The sequence below is a fragment of the Zophobas morio genome, unplaced genomic scaffold, assembly GCF_036711695.1.
Source record: "Zophobas morio isolate AGI-343-1 ecotype UQ-CSIRO unplaced genomic scaffold, CSIRO_AGI_Zmor_V1 ptg000017l, whole genome shotgun sequence".
Taxonomy (NCBI): domain Eukaryota; kingdom Metazoa; phylum Arthropoda; class Insecta; order Coleoptera; family Tenebrionidae; genus Zophobas; species Zophobas morio.
This window is the reverse complement of record NW_026972122.1, coordinates 18,325,172-18,346,125: the sequence shown is the minus strand read 5'-3', so window position 1 is coordinate 18,346,125 and position 20,954 is coordinate 18,325,172. Positions and strand designations below refer to the sequence as shown.

Here is a 20,954-nt window from a genome sequence, read left to right as displayed (position 1 = left end):
CGTTAAAATGATAACAAGACAAAGAAGAATCCACGACGTTTGCACGTGACACTAACGACATTCAATTAAAAACATAGAGGAACCGACACCAAATAAATCACACCAAATTAACTACCAAAGGCTTCCGCATACAAACAAAATATAACTTTAGTCAACCAGTAAATAAGGCACACAGGCGTTACACAATAACGCAACGCAAGATAAAAGAAGCATAAAACAAACCAAATCTCACGCAGTACCATCAATCTATTTTGCGACTTATCAGTCTGACGAAATTCCCGGAACAAACGAAACTAAGACTTTAAAACCTCTAAATAAAGCCCAAAAGGATTACATTTTTATCAACTGACCCAAATACGAATACCACGATGCAACACGTGCACTCATAAAGATGCCACCAAAGACATAATTAATGACAAAAACGCCGTATAAAAGGTCGCAAAATCGAGAGTAAAGAGGAAGTCGAATCCAGTGTGCCACGAAGACGAGAAGTACCCACGACGATCGATACCCAAGTAGTGCCGTGTTGAAGCCTTGTCCAGCTGAGTGTTCTTTTGTCCGAAATTGCTAAGGAAGACTTAGGAAAAGTTCCATGGTTTTCAGTAAGTGAAGATTCCAAATTAAACCGACATGCATGTGTTATCTTGCTTTTGTGCCTTCTTCGATAATAATCGACTGACGTGTGATTAACCCGAACCTCCGAATGGTCCATTACTGTCATCAAGAGGGCGAACGTTTATCAATTAAGAACTGAGGAATTATCTGAGAGATTAGTTACTATTTTGTCGCTTAAATGCAAACGCCATTAATGAAATGACGAAGATAACGAAATCGGTCACTGCACTCTGCGGCCCCTGTTTTAGATGTGAATCACGGCATTTTGATGGTTCTTGGAGGTTTTCAGATGACCCACGTACTTTAATAAGACTTTAAGACTTGCCATAATTAATGAATAATCACGTAGTAACCTTAAATTAGTATTTTCATTGTTACTCGTGTTTTAAGGTCCGGAAAATTCTTTACCTAATATTATAGTAGTTTTATTATTTTAATTGTTTGTATAGATTCTAATCATCCCAAATTTTATTATTGTAACTTAGAGTAATAGGGGATGATCCTTGTGAAAAGTACCATTTGTAGATTGGACTTCATACGTCCATGTCCTACCTATTTAACGTCATACTTCCAATGAAGTCAATTAAATTATTCACTGACATTTAATTTAAGTTTTGTGCTAATATTTTATGGATCAGGGATAGGAAAAGATTATTTAAGGATATTTCGAGTAGCGTTATCGTTTTAAATAACTTTAAGGAGACGTAGATATTTGGCCCTTTTGTAGCAACTATTGGATGCCATATATCTAAATAATTGAAGTGAATAGTAATTATTTTAGTTTTTGTATTATCAAGTAGAGATTATTATTATTTAGTGGACGCGTCAAATATCGATTTTCGGTTTCGTAGCCTTAAGAATGCAATTATATTTAACCTTTGTCTGGGACTTACAATTTTAACTATTAATTCTGTTAAATTTATACTTAATACACTTTTTAAATGAAGACCACATCTTACTTATTACCTCTCCCTGATTGCAATTTAGCTATCCATTTCCAAGGAAATGGGCCTACACCCAAATAAATAATTATTGTTAGTGTCCATGCTTGGCCACCGATAATAACACAGATGGACACGACAACATTTTTGAAAATCAACCCCTACGAAGTACAAGAGCAATTGTACAAGATGTTGGAATTCGCTTTACGTTAGTGCCAAAAATTTTACAAAAGTCCAAGCTTTAACACCAAGAGATTTTCAACTCCGGATGCAATTTTGTCATTTGAACATTTGCTGTAATTATTATTAATGTACGTATTTAACCATAATGGTTTTCTATTAGTAGTTACTCCATTTCCACTATTTATGTTCCTATTATTTGTTTGATTATATTAAGTCATTTTGACATTTGTTGAAAGTTGTGATGGAAACAATTATACCTATTATTATTAGTTTTCGAAAATTCATTGTTAAAACATTCTAACAGCGATGCCACATTTCTATATATTGAAAGCTTTATAAACTTCGAATGAAGTCAATTAAAATTTTTTACATAATTTTTAGGGATGTACCGACTAGTGGCCGACCGATCGGATAAGCCGACTATTCGGCCGTTTTTCATCGTCGGCTGCAGTCGGCGACTAGTCGGCTTTTTATTAAAATTAAAATAGTATATAAAACAATTAAACCCGGTTTACAGAACCTCAATTAAATATTTAATTGCGATTTAATTTTCAACCCCGCGTTAAAGTGTTATGTGACCGACTCTACGCCACTCAGACGTCGCTAATGGCCTTGTTAAATGCGCGATCAACTTAAACTCAGTTAAAATGTTGTATAAACTGGCCCTAAATTGTGTTATTCTTTATTTTTGTACTGAGTTACTAAAAAAAATTGAATGTTAAAATTATCCAAACAAATTTAACACATTTTTTGGAAAACAAAAGAACTTTAGTTATTCCTTTTATTAAAATAGAACAAACCTTTAAGGTAGCCAGAGAAATAGAAAAAAAACACACTGTTTGTCGCATTTATAAACCGGTTTTAGCAAAGCCGAACAGTCGGCCGACTAGTCGGCTTTTATTGGCCGAATAATCGGCTAGTCGGTTAGTCGGCCAGACCAACAGTCGGTACATCTCTAATAATTTTCCCTTATTCACTGTAGTCTGCGCCACTTCATGGTGCCCCGTTAGTGCGCCATTTTTGATACACCGTTACTTATATCAACTTGGATTGGTGCAGTGTAATATAAAAATAACAGTGTTGTATTCCCAAACTTTTCCGGGAAAACGGAGTCAATAAAATAAACTGACTCATTCATTAATTTTTTTGAGTCACCCCGTATAAGCAAATCTAAAAAATATGAATGGAGTGATAAATAACAAGTACAGATTGATCATATTTTGCATATTTTAGGAAGGATTTATTCGGCAAAATGTTGAGATGTCGCAATCAACTTTTTGGGGTTGATAAACAGATACGTTTTGATTAAAAAGTTACCATGCTTACAATAACTTCAAGTCTGCAAGATTCCAAAGTATTCAGTTTTGGAATTCTTGATTTAATCAATAAAATAAATTGACTCGGTCATTAATTTTTTTTAGACACCCCGTATAAGCAAATATAAAAAATATTAATGCAGTGATAAATCACAAGTATACACTCATCATACTTTGCACATTTAAGATAGCATTTCTTCAGCAAAATTTTGGGGTGACGTCATCAATTTTTTAGAGGGGATGAGCAAATACATTTTGATCAAAAATTTACCATGCTTATGATAACTTTAACACATCTCCAAGATTTCAAAGCATTCGGTTTTGTAGTTCCTGACTAAATCAATACAATAAATTCACGCATTCAATATTTTTTTAAGTCATCCTGTATATGCAAATTCAAAAAATATGAATGAAACGGTAAATCACAAGTACAGATTTATTCGGCACACTTTTGAGCTGACGTCATCAATTTTTTGAAAGGGATTAGTAAACGTATTTTGATTAAAAAGCGCTTGGAAGTGGCGCAGTCGGCGCAGTATTCATTTGTAAAATAGCAAATTAGTAAAAAAAAATTATTTGTATCTATCTGTGTGGAGGTTTTTCAGTATAATTTTCATTTTTACGAATCTTATTTTAATTTTTTTATTCCATTTTTAATAGTGCAGCATTTTATATTATTTTTTTTTTATAATATTTAACATTGCACAAAATTGTCAAGATTCATCGAAAATTATAGTTTATTTGCACTCTGAAACTTTAAATTTGCATGATGCTTCATCAAAATTTCAAAGTATTGTGACCCAATTTAAAAGGCTTCCCAAGAGAAAAAGTTAAAAATGAAAGTAGAATCTGTTTTTAGTAGCACTCCCGGTTTAAACACTTTGCATTAATTTTGCGACGGCATGACAGAGCCAAACACTAGAACAAAATACATATGAAAATTTGATCCCATTTTTTAATTAGGGTCCCATAACCAATTGTGACGTGGATCGTTCATGTTCTAAATTGAAAGACTTATTAACCCCCAAAAGAACACGTTTTACAGAGGAAAATCTCGAGCGAGCGCTAGACCTTGAACACACTGCGAAAACTGTGTGCACGGCTATGGATTAAAACGACAGTGGATCTGCGGTAACCACTTTGAGAGTCGATTTTGGGTATTTAAAGTCTGCTGAAAACGAAAAAAATATTAGATTTGCCGAATTGACTCTAGTTTTTGAGATAAATGGATCTTCATTACACGACCTCAGATATGTAATAAATATATGAAATTTATTTTAAGACTGTTATTTTCAAAACAAACTGCTAATATATGTTAGGTATACATTATTATTAATCAAAAGTAAAAATAAAAGAGAAAAAACATGTTTTTTGTAGGATTTTCTACAATATTTCGAATTAAGACACTTTGTTTTTGAGGTTCAACAGTAATCTGTCATCATTTGCGCTTCCATTGGCCTTAGAACCTTTCTTCCACTACCCTTATGTACTGGTGAAAACATTTTCACTGCTATTAGCTGGAATCGCTAAGAATGTTAGGAAATGGGTCCAAATGGCTAAACAACAAATGAATTTTTAATGCTCATGTTAATTCCTAATTTTTCAAATATTTATCTAGGATATTGGCAACGCAATGGCGATACTCTATTGTTTTATGATTCTCCTAGAAATTTTTCACCGCTAAGATAAAGCTGTAATAAAAAAACAGAAAGATTTGATGGGAAATGTTTGAAAATAACATTTTTGGATGAATTTTCGTGAAGAGCTATATCTTGGGAACTAGTCATTTCAAATGTTCTGATCACACAACATATTACTACAACAATAGCAGTAACTGAAAGTACAATCAAAGCTAATACCGCATAAAATTTGATTTTTTTTTTGTTCCCCTGTGTAATAACTGTAAACCATCTGCAAGATTTCAAAGCTTTCGGTTTTACAGATTCAAAATTAAATTGCAAAATGTTTTATAATTTTGATTTTTTTTTTTTTTTAAATCTGGACGTTTCGGGTAAAAACTCAATACGCAGTCGTAAATTACATGTGTAGGACTTTGTTATTTCATACAATTTAAAACCCATTTACTATGTGCAATTTTAAAGTGACTTCATCACATTATTGGTGGGGATGATTAGGCACATTTTGGTTAAATATAAAATTTGACAACAATCGGCCCAGTACTGTCGGAGATTATCTGTCTAATGAAAATCTGTGACGGCAGACAGGCGAACAGAAGGACAGACGCACAGACGGACAGACACACAGACAGACGAAAACGAGGGACCTATTTCTTCGTACTGTAAGGGCCATGAAAAGTCGAGAAAACGTAAAAGTAGAGAGTCGGCCGACGAACTCGATCACTTACGCTCAGGAAATAATAAAAAATGTCCTCATATGGATTTACTGCGCACAAATAATATATTAAATTTTTTGTCCGACCTATTTTTATACTTATACTAATCTTACAATTTCAAACCCTACGAAATTATAACTTGGTATCGAGTACGTTGCTTTAAACAATTTTGCAGTAGGCGTTGCGTTAAGGCATTTGCCAGGAAGGAAGAACGTCAAAATCGGGCCACTATTCACATCTGACTTTGAATCAAATTTTCCACCAAACTATATTACACTTAAAGAAACTAAAAAAGCCATTAAGTAGAAAGACCAGATGTTTGTCTTTAAAACAAAGTTACGAAAAACTTCATGAAATTGTTTTGCAATATTTTTTTTTGCGTTCTGACGAATGTTTGGTCCTTGCCACAACGATTTTACATTGGTTATTGGAACAAAAATAAGAGCAACTTAGAATGCTACTACCTTTTTACAAGAAATGTTGAAAATGTTGTCCTTGACCAGCAATAGAGGCGTCCGAGCGTTGCAAGAGGTTTGTTGATAGGTAAAAAAACACCGGAGTAGCGGCTGCCACTTTCACTTGTTGAAGCTCTTTGATAATTTCTGGACGCTGTTGATTTCCACAAACTAACTGTTTCATCCAACCGATACACATTTATCGAAAACCATCTCTTGAAATCGTACTTGTTGACGAGCATGTGGAGTTTCATCGGACAAAAAGTGAGTTACACAACGTGGACAATCAGCGGGCTCCAAACCCTGCACTTAGTCAACATGGTATGGATGTGGCCGCGTTCTTTTAATGTAGGATGCACTACTAGCTGTGAAAATCCAACTTCTTCTTTCTGTGCTATCACGGCCACGATCGTGAGTTTGAGGTTGAAAATATCATCATCTCGGAGATGCTGTACCACTGATGCACACCAATTACTATATCGACACACTGCATGGGAAAACTGCACCATAACCCGATTTCACCGACCGCTCGATGATGACTAGCCCTTTTCGTTTTTCACGTTGCGATTAAAAAAATGCCTGACAAAGTCACTTTTTTGGTTCTTAATTCGAGTCGCTCGGTCCCATTCATCGTAGTAATTATGTAGGTCACGAAACATTACCAGCGACGCGTATAACAATTTACATTTAATTTCAAATAATTTTTTCTAGACACTGCTACCACTTAGGACACTGCTACCACTTAGGACCGTGAATTTTACCCAGTGACATAATCATATTGTGAGCTATTCCCCATTTTTTTTGCATGTATTTCGCAATCACCTTGTATAATGTATGCAAAACATGATTTGTTTTTGCACACTGCCTTCATTTTAACACCAAATACCATACGATGTTATTTGTAAATGCCAAAAAAAAAAACAAGTATTTGCATAAATTATATTCCGTCTGAAAATGATGTAACGCATTCCAAAATTTTATTGAATTCCTTCTTTAAAAAAAAAAGCTTAATGAAATTAAATTTATGTTTTGAACAGTAATTGGTATATATCTAATAAACTCTACACAAATTCTTACAAGAAATGTATCAACGAAAAAAACAAATAAACTTCAGATTTCTGTTACTTTACCTCAACTGTTGAACAATTCCCTGGGCTTTTCCTAAATGAGATGCTGCATGATCCGCGTTTATGTCTTTAATACCACAAGCTTGGAGTATTAAATAGTAAGCACTGGAAACAGATAGCTCCAAATATTTTTCCATCTCATCTAAGGTTTTAAAACCGTTGACACCAAAATATTCTCTTCTAGAATTTAAAAGATTTTTCAAATTTCGTTTAGACAATCCATAGTTATGTACAGCCTAAAACATAAAAAAATGTAGTGATTTACACAAAATTTCTCTGGTTTTTGAAGCACAATAATGCATGTACCTATACCAAGAATTTTTCTTTTAAGATGTCTCATAATTTTAAAATGTCATCAACTTTTCAAATGTGACAAACCAATTGATTTTTAATACATACATGTAATATTAACCATACAGTAGCTGTGTTTCCAGAATTTTATAGAAATTAGATCAGCCATTTGTAAAATAATGGACAACGATAACATAACTCGATCCACTCGATTAATAGTTTAAAACATCTCGGTAAATAGTTCAAACAATAACTAATTAATAAGCAACAAATATTGCGTCTCTGGATGAATTTTTCATTAGACGTAATATTTGTTCGGAATAATGTCATTAAAGTTTTATTTCTAATAAATACTTGGCGTTTGATACAGACAATACTGTACTATTAAGTACAGTGACAATGTTTCTTTTATGTACAATAAAATTTCATGATGGTTTGAGCCCGTTCGCAGCGGTTCATACCTCCCATAAATTGCAATTTTAAAACCGAGCAGGTAGAAGACCAGTAATCCGAGCGGTTCTTAACTGCCCTTCTTCTGGTTGAATAAAGGCCCCAAGCCGGTGGGATACTCATCAGTGGGTGAACAACTTAGCCTATCCCTCGTAATGACATTGTAAAATTTTATTGTACTCAAATGGAACGTTGTTACAGTAATAACACTGTTACCATGTTATTAAATTTTCAGTGGAACTAGATGAACTTTAGAAGCAATCGATCACTCAATACCTTTATTTTATTACACAGGGTGATTCACGAGAAATAATGAGCCTGAAAAAATTTTTGCTGCAACCAACATTACTTTGCAGGGCTTACTTCACTACATTTCTTTTAAAACTCATAGTTTGAATCCACGATGCTCATGAATCATTGTCATTGTCATTTTTTGACAAATTAAAAATTTATTACGATTTGTGCAAAATGTATACCTATTCAAATGATGAGAAGACAGATTTTAGTGCATGGAGAATGTGTGAAAAATGCATCCCTTGCTGCACGTGTATAAGCCCAGCGATACCCCGCAAGAAGAGCGCCTGCTGACACGAATTTTAAAAGACTGGAGAATCAATTGAGCGCTAATTGACCTTCTGTTAAGGGTCCCCGCTTGACGCGTACAAAATCGGTTCCAGTGAGAAGAATTATTTTTTGTAACTATGCAACCCAAACTACCAACCCACCGCAGGTACCGACCCAAGAGAGCAGAGATTATGGTCACTGTAGGGAGTCCGTCATAAAATGCAAATTTGTAAACAACACCAGATAAGCTTATTTATTTCCAAATGAAGAATACAGGGGAATAACGATCGAAGTCCATTTCGCACTGTGAGAACAATACTCACGTAACTCAAAACCAGCGTGTTTTGAGTAATGATGATTTAAAATTCCCAAGTTTTTATATATTATTTGTATCTTAAATACCAAAGGCTTCGAAATACATTATAGTCGTATTGTCAATCTATTATTAATCGTGTTTTTATTCCTTTAGAGTAGAACCTTCTACTCGTTATAGAAAACAAGAAATTTTGACTTACGTGACTATTGCACTGCTACACCATATCAAATATTTTGGCTTGCGTGTTAATAAATTTAAGACAAGAGCAAACTAGCAGCACATTGTAATGAAAAAAATATAACAAAACACAAAACGATCACAGTATTAATTCATTAAACATCTACACTGGTCGGCAAAAAAAACCGGCCACCCTGAAAAATTTCCCAAACTACTTTAAAACTTATTAATTTAACTAGTGTTCGTTATTTTATTAAAGAATCATTCACTATTGACACATGTTGTACAAATTAGCACAAAAAAGAAGACTATTAAACGCAGAATTAAATTTAATTTAACAAAATAACAGAAACAGACCAAGTACGATATTTTCTTTAAAAAAACAATAAAGGAGGCTGTTGTTGTAAATAGTGTTTTTCATCATTTAATTATAATAGTCTAAGAGCCAGTGGCCGGCTACCTGTATGTAATTGACCAGACCTCGAATTTTGTACAGAGAGTCTCCTCGATCCAACATACAAGGGGCGGGGACTCACTAAGCCCAGCGCGGCTGGCGCAGCTGGGGCTCAGGTACGCCAGGTATCAAAAAATGACTAATTTTAAATGCATTTGACCATGTCTGCCATTTATAAATTTTAAAATATATCTTTATTTTTATTAAAAAGTAACCATGGCAGACCATTATCACGCGTCTAACATCGTGGCAGACAATTTTGAAAGTGCGAAAAAATATAAAATTTTCAAATTAATTTTGACCAAGTCTGATATTAACATATTTTGTTTCTTGTAGTCTTAGAATATTATATTTATCACGGCAGACGTTTTTATTGAGTATACACTTCAGCAGATAACAAAATCATTGACGCATTATATCTTACATTTATTTCATCTGCTTGTAATTAAATTTATTGTTGTTTTTAAAAATTGATATTTCTGTAGGAATTCACATATCGTATCCGATAACTCCTGTACCTCTAGCTTTATGTCATTTAGATGGTAGTATTTGTAAAACTGTCAAAAAAACAAATATTGATCAGGAACCACCTCACAATACAGATGCATTTTTAATTTATAGGTTTTTCATTCTTCACTCTATGAAAGAAGTACCAAAAATATTATAATAATATTAATAATAATAATAATAATAATATTTATTTGTCCAACAGGTTAACATAATGAACCTAATTAGAGGACAAAAATTATGAAATATTTCCAAAAAATTTTTGCAGATGATAACCAAATATCCAGCACGAAGAATCGACGTAATTTTCGACCAATATTTGCATCCATCTAAGTATAAAAGAAAATGAAAGAAGTCTACGACATGAAGCATGGTTAATTGATTTCACAACTTCTGGGCCTGACCAGGTACGACCATCAGGTTTTACAAAAGTGATAAAAAATACGAAATTTAAAGAAGCTCTCATTGATTTCTTTATTAAAAATTGGTGTAGTGATGAACTGGTATGTATCATTTGTCGGTAATCAACTGATACATTTGAACTTTCGAAACTGTCATTCTTATTGAACTGTTAATGATATTATACAATCAAATATCAATTTTTAAAAACAACAATAAATTTAATTTCAAGCAGATGAAATAAAGATATAATGCGTCATTTTTATATATCTGCTCGGGTAGTCGTTAAGATTTTGTTATCTGCTGAAGTGTATAGGTACTCAATAAAAACGTCTGCCGTGATAAATATAATATTTTAAGACTACAATCAACAAAATAGATTAATGGCAGACTTGGTCAAAATTAGTTTGAAAATTTTATATTTTTTTGGCACTTTCAAAATTGTCTGCCACGATGTTAGACGCGTGATAATGGTCTGCCATGGTTATTTTTTAATAAAAATAAACATATATTTTATAATTTCCAAATGGCAGACATGGTCAAATGCATTTAAAATTAGTCATTTTTTGATACCTGGAGTACCTGAGCTCCAGCTACGCCAGCCGCTTTGGGCTTAGTGAGTCCTCAGTCCTTGTATCTTGGATCGAGGAGACTCTCTGTACAAAATTCGAGGTCTGGTCAATTACATACAGGTAGCCGGCCACTGGCTCTTAGACTATAAGTTTGGCAATTAATGAACGTTTTCACGCGAAAATAATTCCGTTAACTCTTACAGACGTCTTTCAAAGTGTCGCTCTGTTTCTGTTATTTTGTTAAAATTTTTAAAAAATTCAAGATGTCGGACGGTGAAGACGTGTTGCCGTCTGCTCTGCAAGATAAAGCCGGTAGTACATACTGTAAAGTGTGCAAATCCTATGTAAACAAAAATGTGAATAAAGTTAAATGCAAGTTGTGTCCTGTGACTCTACATGGTAGCTGTTTTGAGACATTGTGTAAGATATTTTTTATCTCTGGTAACAAGGAGAGCTGGGTGTGCAAAAACTGTACCGCCATCAATGTAGACGTAAATACGAGTGAGTTGAGTAGAGAAAATCTATATAATTTTGTTGAAGCCTTTACTAAACCGCTGATGGATGAAATCAAGAAACTGAGGGAAGAAGTCTTCATCCTTAAAAAAAGCAATATTCAACTTCTTCACCTTTATACCCCTAAATTTGTTACTAAGGACAAAATTACACACCAAGTTCGAGATGTCAATACAAGCAACTCTCCTCATATTATTACATCAGTTCCTCTGGCAGATGATATCGCTGCCCCTTTAACCAGTACTAGCCTGAAAGATAACAGCACAATCGTCAACCTCGGTGTTAGCGATAAGATTAATAATAAAAATCTAAGTAAAAAAGATACTAAAACAATGAAGACGCATAAAGAGTGTTCCGAAATAATTAAACCCAATGATCAGTTAGAGATGAATAAGTTAAACGAAACTCCATTCACACTAGTGACTCACAGGAAAAATATAAAACAACGTGAACAGCCTACTCAACGCAGAAAAAGTCTTCTCATTGGTAGCGGAAACACCACAAGTACAACTCTCAAAAGTGTTCCCAAAATGGCGTATTTTCATGTGTCCCGTTTGGAGCCGAGTACTACTGAAGAGAGTATTGTTGAATTATTAAGAAAATATGTTAGTCAAGTGCAATGTGAAAAGTTGAATTCTAAAATGCCTAACATCTATGCTTCATTTAAGATAACTATTCCTCTAAATGAAAAAGATAAAATTATTAATCCGGAATTGTGGCCAAACGGTATTACCGTGAATAGGTTTTTTTTCAGAGCACCCCCAACCCAGCACGAAACTTAACACCGAAGAGAAATAATGTCACCATCTCTATTGCTGTACAAAATGTTTGGGGGCTTAACACCAAAGTTCATACTTTTTATCCCAACGTGACATCCTCTGATGACGATGTAATTTTGTTAAGTGAGTCTTGGTTATCTGATGATGTACTTTCCAGCGAATATTTCAGCTCACGGTTTCAAGTATATCGATACAATAAGGGCAGTAGAGGACGTGGTGTCATAGCTGCAGTCAGATCTACCATCCAGACAACCAATTTAAATCTCCATCCTCCATTTGATGATATAGACATCTTAGGATTGAAATTGGAATTACATGGTTTGCCATTGCAAGTAATAGTTGTGTACATTCCGCCCGCAACTGTCAGTTACAAATATGAGGAGTTATTCGAATACATAGAGCAGTCAGTAAAACTTTCTATTAATACTATAATTACTGGGGATTTCAACATTCCAGATTACAATCCCACTATTGAAACGACATTGAAAGGATCTTCTCAAGTACTTAAATCTTTCTTAGATTACAATGATTTCAAGCAAATGAACACTATACCAAATACCAACAGAAGATATTTGGATCTGGTACTCACTTCGGTAGATGTAGATTGTGTAGTTACCAGACATGCCTTTCCACTGGTTGACGAAGATGCACATCATCCCACTTTGGCAATCTCTGCAACAATTAGCTCCAGATTGCCTAACCGTTGTAACTTTAAAGCCGCTCTTGACAAACACACTTACGATTGGACTAAAGGTGATCTAATAACTGTGTATTATACCTTACTGCATAAAACTTGGAACGAACTACTAGAAATCAACAATACTGATGATGCCTGTTGTTACTTTTACAGTGAACTAAAGTATATATTTGATACGTTCGTACCAACGAAACCATTTAGAAATTCTAAATATCCGGTATGGTTCACAGCAGAAATAAAAAACAAAATCAGGAGGAAGCGCCATATCAGGAACATGATCAAGTCCACTGGTCTCTTAAAATACGTATATGCGTTCAATGATATTAGACGTGATATCAAATATGCAATTAGGCGCGAATATCATAATTTCTTGGCAAGATCAGAGGAAAGCATCAAAGCGCAACCAAAGAATTTATGGAATTACATCAAATTAAAACAGCAATCTACGAGAATTCCTGGTAAGATGTCCCACAATGGTACTGATTTTTCTAATCCCCAAGACATCGTGAATGTGTTTGCATCATATTTTGGAAGTGCTTTCACCGTCTCTAGTGCTTGTGACAGTGACTGTGCATGTGCAAAATGCGAGGAAGTCAGTAGCAGCTCTTCGCATCCTAGTACATTACATAGATTTTCAATAAGTGAGAAAGACATACTTGACGCTGCATCTAAACTTAAAAATAACTATACCATGGGTCCTGACAATGTACCAGCATTTTTAATTAAAACTTCTATAGATGCATTGGTGTCACCGCTATGCTATTTGTTCAATTTAATTTTAAATACGTCCACATATCCTTCTTTATGCAAGACAGCAAAAGTCATTCCAGTTTATAAAACAGGTAACATACAATTAGTATCTAATTATAGACAAATATCACTAATCAGTAATTTTGCAAAACTGTTTGAAATTATTTTTTCTAAAGTTCTGTATAGTCATTTTTCGTTACAAGTTATTAATGAACAACACGGATTCGTGAAAGGTCGATCCACTTGCACGAATTTGTGTGAATTTTCACAAATTGTTTTAAATGCACTTGCTAATCGTATGCAAATTGACATAATCTATACTGATATGACAAAAGTATTTGATATAGTAGATCATGAAATTTTAGTGTATAAACTCAGTCGGTTAGGTTTGTGCCAAAGTTTACTGGATTTGTTTAGATCATTTTTCAGTAATCGCTACCAGTATGTCGAATATAAAGGTTTCTGCTCTTTTACATTTCCAGTAAGTAGTGGCGTGACGCAAGGGTCAAACCTTGGTCCCCTACTATTTAATATTTATATAAATGATGTAAAATCTTGTTTTAGTTGTCCATTTCTTATGTATGCTGATGATTTAAAAATCATAAATACAATTAACTCTCAAACTGACTGTTCAACTTTGCAGGAAAATGTTAATAAATTTTTAGTTTGGTGCAAAAACAACAAATTATCTGTTAATGTAAAAAAATGTCAGTCATTGACCATCAGTCGAAAAAATACTGCAATTAATTTTGTTTATACAATCAATAATGAAATTATAACCAGATCGTCTTGTGTACGTGATCTTGGTGTCTTAATAGACACTACGCTTTCGTTCATACCACACATAACAAGAATTTCAAATGATGCACTTAAATTGCTAGGATTCATTAGACGGAATACGGCTAATTTTAGTAATATCGATAGTCTATTAGTTTTGTATTATGCACTGGTCCGAACCAAGCTTGAGTATTGTTCAGTTGTTTGGTCTCCCTATTATGATGTACACATCAATACAATAGAAAAAGTACAACGAAAATTTTTTAAATACCTATATTTTGTTAAATATGGTAGATATCCACCACAACATTGTGCTCAAGCTGAATTATTAAAAGAGTTTAATCAAGTGTCATTAGCAGTAAGACGTAATTATATGTCTGTCGTATTCTTGTACAAATTAGTTAATTGTATATTCACTTCTGAATCTCTAACTGGACTGTTGCACTTTCATGTACCTCGTTCAACATCTAGATTAATGTTAACCTTTGATTATAATACACCTAAGACTAATCAGCATATGTACTCGCCTATACTTACTATGTGTAGGAATTATAACAATATTTGCAAATATGTAGATATATTTACTCATAGTTGTCCGTCATTTATTAGGGAATGCAAGAAACTCTTTAATTTAAATTAAAAATATTTGTATTTGTATTTCAGAATTACTTAATTTATTTTTTTGTTCCTAATTATATGTAAGAAAGTGGTTTGTTTCATATTGTATCCTGTAATTGGACTTAGTGTCTGTTGGTTACAATAAATGGTATTATTATTATTATTATTAAATTAAATTTAATTCTGCGTTTAATTGGCTTTTTTTTGCTAATTTATACCTTATATGTCAATAGTGAATGGTTCTTTGATAAAATAACGATCAATAGTTAAATTAATAATTTTTAAAGCTTCGTTTTGGGAAATTTTTCAGGGTGGCCGGTTTTATTTTGCCGGTCAGTGTACTATGGCTAAATTGTTATAAAATGTGTTATAATTTTATTTAATTCGTTTTTTATACATAAAGGACCTTCATAAATAATGTTTAATCATTTTCATTTAAGTCTGATGCTGCCGTTGTCGTGATGTTCAAGAATTGATTGACTATTATTTCTTGATATACTTTCTATACGAAGTTACAAAATTCCATCGTAATTTTTGACAAATTTTAATTTTTTTATTTCGCTCTAATTAACTTTCCCACCTTTCCTATTCAAAGAAAAATTGATTTCCCGTTTTCGGTCAATTCTTAACTATATCAGAAGACATTGTGCATTTGTTGTGTTCAATTTGTACCTAAATTAGTAGGAGTATCAGATTATCAACATCGACTGAAATCTCATAGCTTCATAGCTTACTTGCATTTCACTTAGTTTTGAGATACGGCAGTCTTGCATTAAGTGCACACGTAATGTTCGGAAATACAATACAAACATTTTGATGAATTTGAGCATTACGCAACTATTAAAAACCGTTTATACTTACATATACTAAAACTACATTAACTTTTTTATGCATTAATGATAAATTTAAGAATTCGGCAAATTTTGACTTACGTAAGTATTGCTCTCACAGTGCGATTTGTATGTATTTTGAAAGAAATTGAGTTGAAAGTTTAAAACGCTGCAGAAAATAGATTGAGAAACCCACAAGGTTCAGTATACCACAACTTTTTATTTTCTTTATAATGTTTTAAAAATATATAAAATAAACTGTTACTGTCCAAATATAACAGTAAAAAAAATCCAATTGTTTAATCCTGTGTTCCAATATTGTATGAAAAAATGAACTAACTCCAACTTGAATGGTCGGTACCAAGGTCTACCCCTCAATGTTTCCCTGAAAAAAAGTTACTTATTTCAAATAAGAAACAAGAAAAAGTACTCGTCGAACTCGTCATCACTTCGATAGCCATCTGTAAATGGTAATTCCGTGTAAAATGACTGAAAGTCCTCCGACACGAACAACTTCAGTTCTTGCAGTTAATCGTATTTTTTCCTAGTCAAAGGTATCGAGGCAGAATATAACGCTTCAAAAAATTTAATTCAAAAAATGAATCCTGAATGGATCCAACCACATATTAGGGGACCATTCTAAATGTGCAAATTATTTTTGTAAACAAAGTGGACAAGGAAGTTCAACAGTTTTGTCTATAGCATAATCCTGAACTTGTGGTTTATAGATACATTATTGAGATTATTTGGCTTTTAGATTTCTCGATTTTTCTACTTTAGACGTTTCAATTTTTCAGTACTTCAATTTTGGTTATTTCCAATTTTTCCATTCTTCAAATTTTCGGTTTCTCCATTTTTTTTATTTTTCGATTTTTCAATTTTCCGATGTTTCAATGATACAATTTCTCAATTTTTATCCTCTTCAATTTTACGATTTCTAAATATTTAGATTTTTCAATTTTTGAATTTTTCAAATTTTGACGTTTCTAAATTTTCAGTTTTCCGATTTCTGAAGTAATTTTTTTTTTATTTTCCCATTTCTTCCCAAAGTTTCGATTTTTCACTTCTTCAATTCTTCAATTTTTCGATTTTTTAGGTTTTTGATGTTTCAATTTCTCAGGATTTTTGATTTTTCAATTTTTTGATATTATAAGCTTACAATTTTTCGACTTCTGGATTTGCCGATCGATCAATCAACAAATATTCAAAAAGAACACCGAAATCGAATCAATCATCAATCGAACTATTTCCACGAAAATCGAAATTTACCCACTTCTACACCTGCACAGTTTTTCTCCGAATGATCACCATATCGCAAGAAATATTAAGAAAATTAGAAGAACTTTGAAACAGCAATCAGCTTCGCAAAATTGAACATGCGGCACAATTCAATAATCGACCCAAAGGACCTGTTAAGTGAACTAAAAATAGTAGAAAACAAACTCGACGAAAAAAACCTCGCCTACGAAGCGAACGAAGCAAACCTTCTAGCCTACGAAAGAATAATACAAATTAAGGCTTATCATAAAGATCTGCATGTCACGTTCATTTTTGAGATACCTCTTACCGAACCTCGTAATTCCATTTTTTACCAATTATACCATTTCCTATTCAGGATGATTCCAAAGTAATTATACCGACCCACAAATACCTCTACTTTAAAGAGCTTTACTTCCATTTTAACGACGATAAATGTTGTAGAGTCACCCCTGGAGATTATATCTGCAATTTGCCACAGACCAGTGAAATTTCCAAAGAAGCACCTTGTGAAATTCAACTGCTCAAATTTTCAAAGGATAACCAGCAGTGTAATATCATCAAAGTCAACCTCAAAAACATGAAAATCAGAAAAATCGACAAGAACCAATGGATTGGAATATTCCCAATTGAGCAACCAGCCACTTCAATACGCGGACAACAGGAAGAACACCTATCAGTAAAAGAAAGTTACATTATCACCGTTCCAAATAGATGTAAATTAAGAATCAAGTCAACGACCCTTCAGAGCTACCAGAATCCGGAATTTAAGAAACAGTCGATCCAAACACCGAAATTAAAAATCTCATCAAATATACTCAAAGAAGAAATCTGGAAACAAGAACCGTTACAATTCGAAACAGTCGACTTGGCAGACATCGACACAATTTACCACAGGATGCACGAGATACAATAGGATCTACAAAAAGAGGGCCACGGATACGTCACATACTCCACTAATATTTGGACAATTTCAATCTACATCTTTTTTATTGTCACAGTAATCTTTTTCATTTGGCACAAGTGTATCAGGCCTCGAATTCATAGATATCATTTCCAATGGTTGTCAGGTCCACCACCGGAAGACTTAAAAATTCGACATCACTCCCCCAATTTTCAATCTAGGCAGGGAGGTGTTGTGATATCAGCGTAAACCACAATGGACAATCATTCTGCAGACCCATATCCGCAAGATGCGCTTCCACACTTGCATCAATATCAACATGACAACTCAATTCTGCAGTTTTCCTCCATATAAAAAACATCGGAATAATTCATTTTTCAGTTCAGAAGCATCCGTCATACGTGTAGTTTAGTTTGATAATTGTAAATAATCAATATTAAATAATCCAAAAAATAATCAAGTGTAATAAGAATTTTGAATAAAATAAAAGTTCTGTTTAAAAACAAGTTTATTAAACCACTAAACTTAACTCGCGGAAGTTCTTTTTTTTGTACTTATTTTAGGAATATCATGTAGATGGTAAAACGCTAACCAAAATTTGTCTAATCATCCCCACCACTAATGCGATGACGTCACTTCAAAATTGTACATAGTAAATGGGTTTTAAATTGTACAAAATAACATAGTCCTACACATGTAGTTTATGACTCCGAATTGAGTTTATACCCTAAACGTCCAAATTTTTTGGAAAAAAAATCAAAATTATGAAACAACATTTTACAATTTAATTTTGAATCTGCAAAACCGAATACTTTGAAATCTTGCAGATGGTTTACAGTTATGATAAAGATGATAAATTTTTAATCAAAATATATTTACTTATCCCCTCCAAAAAATTGATGACGTCAGCTCAAAAGTTTGCCGAATAAATCCTATCTAAAATGTACAAAATATGATGAGTTTGTACTTGTGATTTATCATTCCAATCACATTTTTTGGATTTGCAGCTACAGGGTGGCTCAAAAAAATTAATGAACGTGTGAATTTATTTTATTGATTTAATCAAAAACTACAAAACTGAATGCTTTGAAATCTTGGAGATATTTTAAAGTTATCATAGGCATGGTAAATTTTTAGTCAAAATGTATTTGCTCGTCCCCCCCTAAAAAATTGGTGACGTCACCTCAAAATTTTGCTGTATAAATCCTATCCTAGTGTGCAAAGTATGATGAGTCTGTAGTTGTGATTTATCATTCCATTCATATTTTTTGGATTTGCATATACAAGGTGACTCAAAAAAAATTAATTAATGCGTGAAATTATTTTATTGATTTAATCAGGAACTACTAAACCGAATGCTTTGAAATCTTGGAGATGTTTTAGATTTATAAGCATGGTAAAATTTTGATCAAAATGTATTTGCTCATCCCCCCCTAGAAATTTGATGACGCCGCAGCAAAATTTTGCTGAAAAAATGTGTAAAGAATTATGGGTCTATACTTGTGATTTATCACTACATTAATATTTTTTAGATTTGCTTATACGACTGAGTCAATTAATTTTATTGATTAAATCAAGAATTGCAAAACTGGATACTTTGAAATCTTGCAGACGTATCGTCTTAAATTACAAGTACTACACAGAGTGTGCCTATTATCTGTTCACGCCTGACGATTTTTGCATAGGCTACATATTATACACCCCAGAGACGACTTCGTCCAATTTATTTTTTTTTTTTTTAATAAGCAATCATAGCAATCCCAAAAAAAATTACAAAGATGTCAATGCCAAATAACGACAAAATTGAAAAAATTAATACTCAATTTATTTTAAAATGCCCCACTACAAAAATGTAATGCGAAAAAAAACATAATAGGGATGCAGTCGTCACGTTTCCGACAGCGAGGGAAGTACTGTCTAAACTCTTTAGACCAATTTTTTAGAATTTATATTCAGTTTTTACTGAGTACGTGTTTCCCTTCCCTTTTATCTTGTTACTCTCATCTTTTCCTGGCAACACTTCTCTACACCTTCACGCCGGTTCTTGCCAGATGGTTAAGAAGTTGACAAGTTTGTTTAACCAACTAATTATAAATATTTAAGCAAACCTACACTACGGAAGAGCATTTTGTGCTCTGCTTCATTAACTTTCTAAGTCATGAGCCACCCCTGCTACACATTTATCTCTCCACTAGCAAACTTGTCAATATGAAATAAGCAACGTTGTCGCAAATTGTTAAAACACAATAGATTACATAGCATGACTGCAGTACCTTAAGCCTTAACTGAATAAAATGTCATGAGATAAGCCTGCTACGAGTATAATTTTGCTGTTGCATATCCAGTGAGATTAAGTAGCAAAAATAATTGTGATAGTTTAGTTGTAAAGTTAGTACTTAATGTAATTATTACAAAGATACCTTAAACAATTCTATTGCAACGGGGTGTCGAGGGATTTTTCTACTTTCATTTGAAAAGCAATGGTTCACAACATCGTCCCAAAATTGAATTCTCATTAAACCTATCTCCCTCTGGGTAACCTGTTCAGCTATTCTAGATACTTCAATATTAAAACTTCGAACTGCAAATGCACAACTTCTAGCATCTCTCTTTAACCAAAGCATGGTAACAAAATTCTCATAGTCATGGTTCCTACAAAGATAAGTATAGATACCCAACTTTTAAAATTTGTCACATTTTACTTTACTAATTTCATGCAATACTGGGCATTAGATATGGTAGTTGCACTTCTTTTAATAACCATAAAAATTCCATTGTTCAGTCGTTTAAATGCTTCCCTCATGACTGCAAATGTTCATAACAATACAATTAGCAGCTTTATTCACAATTTTTCTTTGTCTTATTCTTTCTACTTATCAAAAATTGAGCATATTTTCTTATCACCAATTCACCAATTGTAAAATCTTGGTAAAATCTAAAATGTTATCATTGACCACTCAAGTAAGGTTAGAATTTACATTGCGCGGCAGTTCATAATTCAAAAATTCTACTACGGGTTTCTTATGGGAACTTGATTTTACAGACAAAATACGCCGCATAGGTAGAAATCTTAACTAGTTCTTACTAGAGATGTGTCGTTCGCGAACGA

At 33.1% G+C, this 20,954-nt stretch overlaps 1 protein-coding gene across 1 annotated transcript in view; it reads right to left on the bottom strand.

The window, feature by feature from the left end:
* Window positions 1–20,954, bottom strand: part of LOC135130191 (NADH dehydrogenase (ubiquinone) complex I, assembly factor 6) — an 87,040-nt gene extending 66,086 nt beyond the window's left edge. Inside the window, exons 1-3 of the mRNA XM_064057547.1 lie at window positions 20,548–20,954; window positions 20,266–20,497; window positions 6,994–7,226 (exon numbers count right to left, since the gene is read on the bottom strand). Coding sequence (XP_063913617.1) covers window positions 6,994–7,226; window positions 20,266–20,497; window positions 20,548–20,648 — 566 coding nt within the window. The 5' untranslated portion in view covers window positions 20,649–20,954. The remainder of the gene's footprint in view (window positions 1–6,993; window positions 7,227–20,265; window positions 20,498–20,547) is intronic.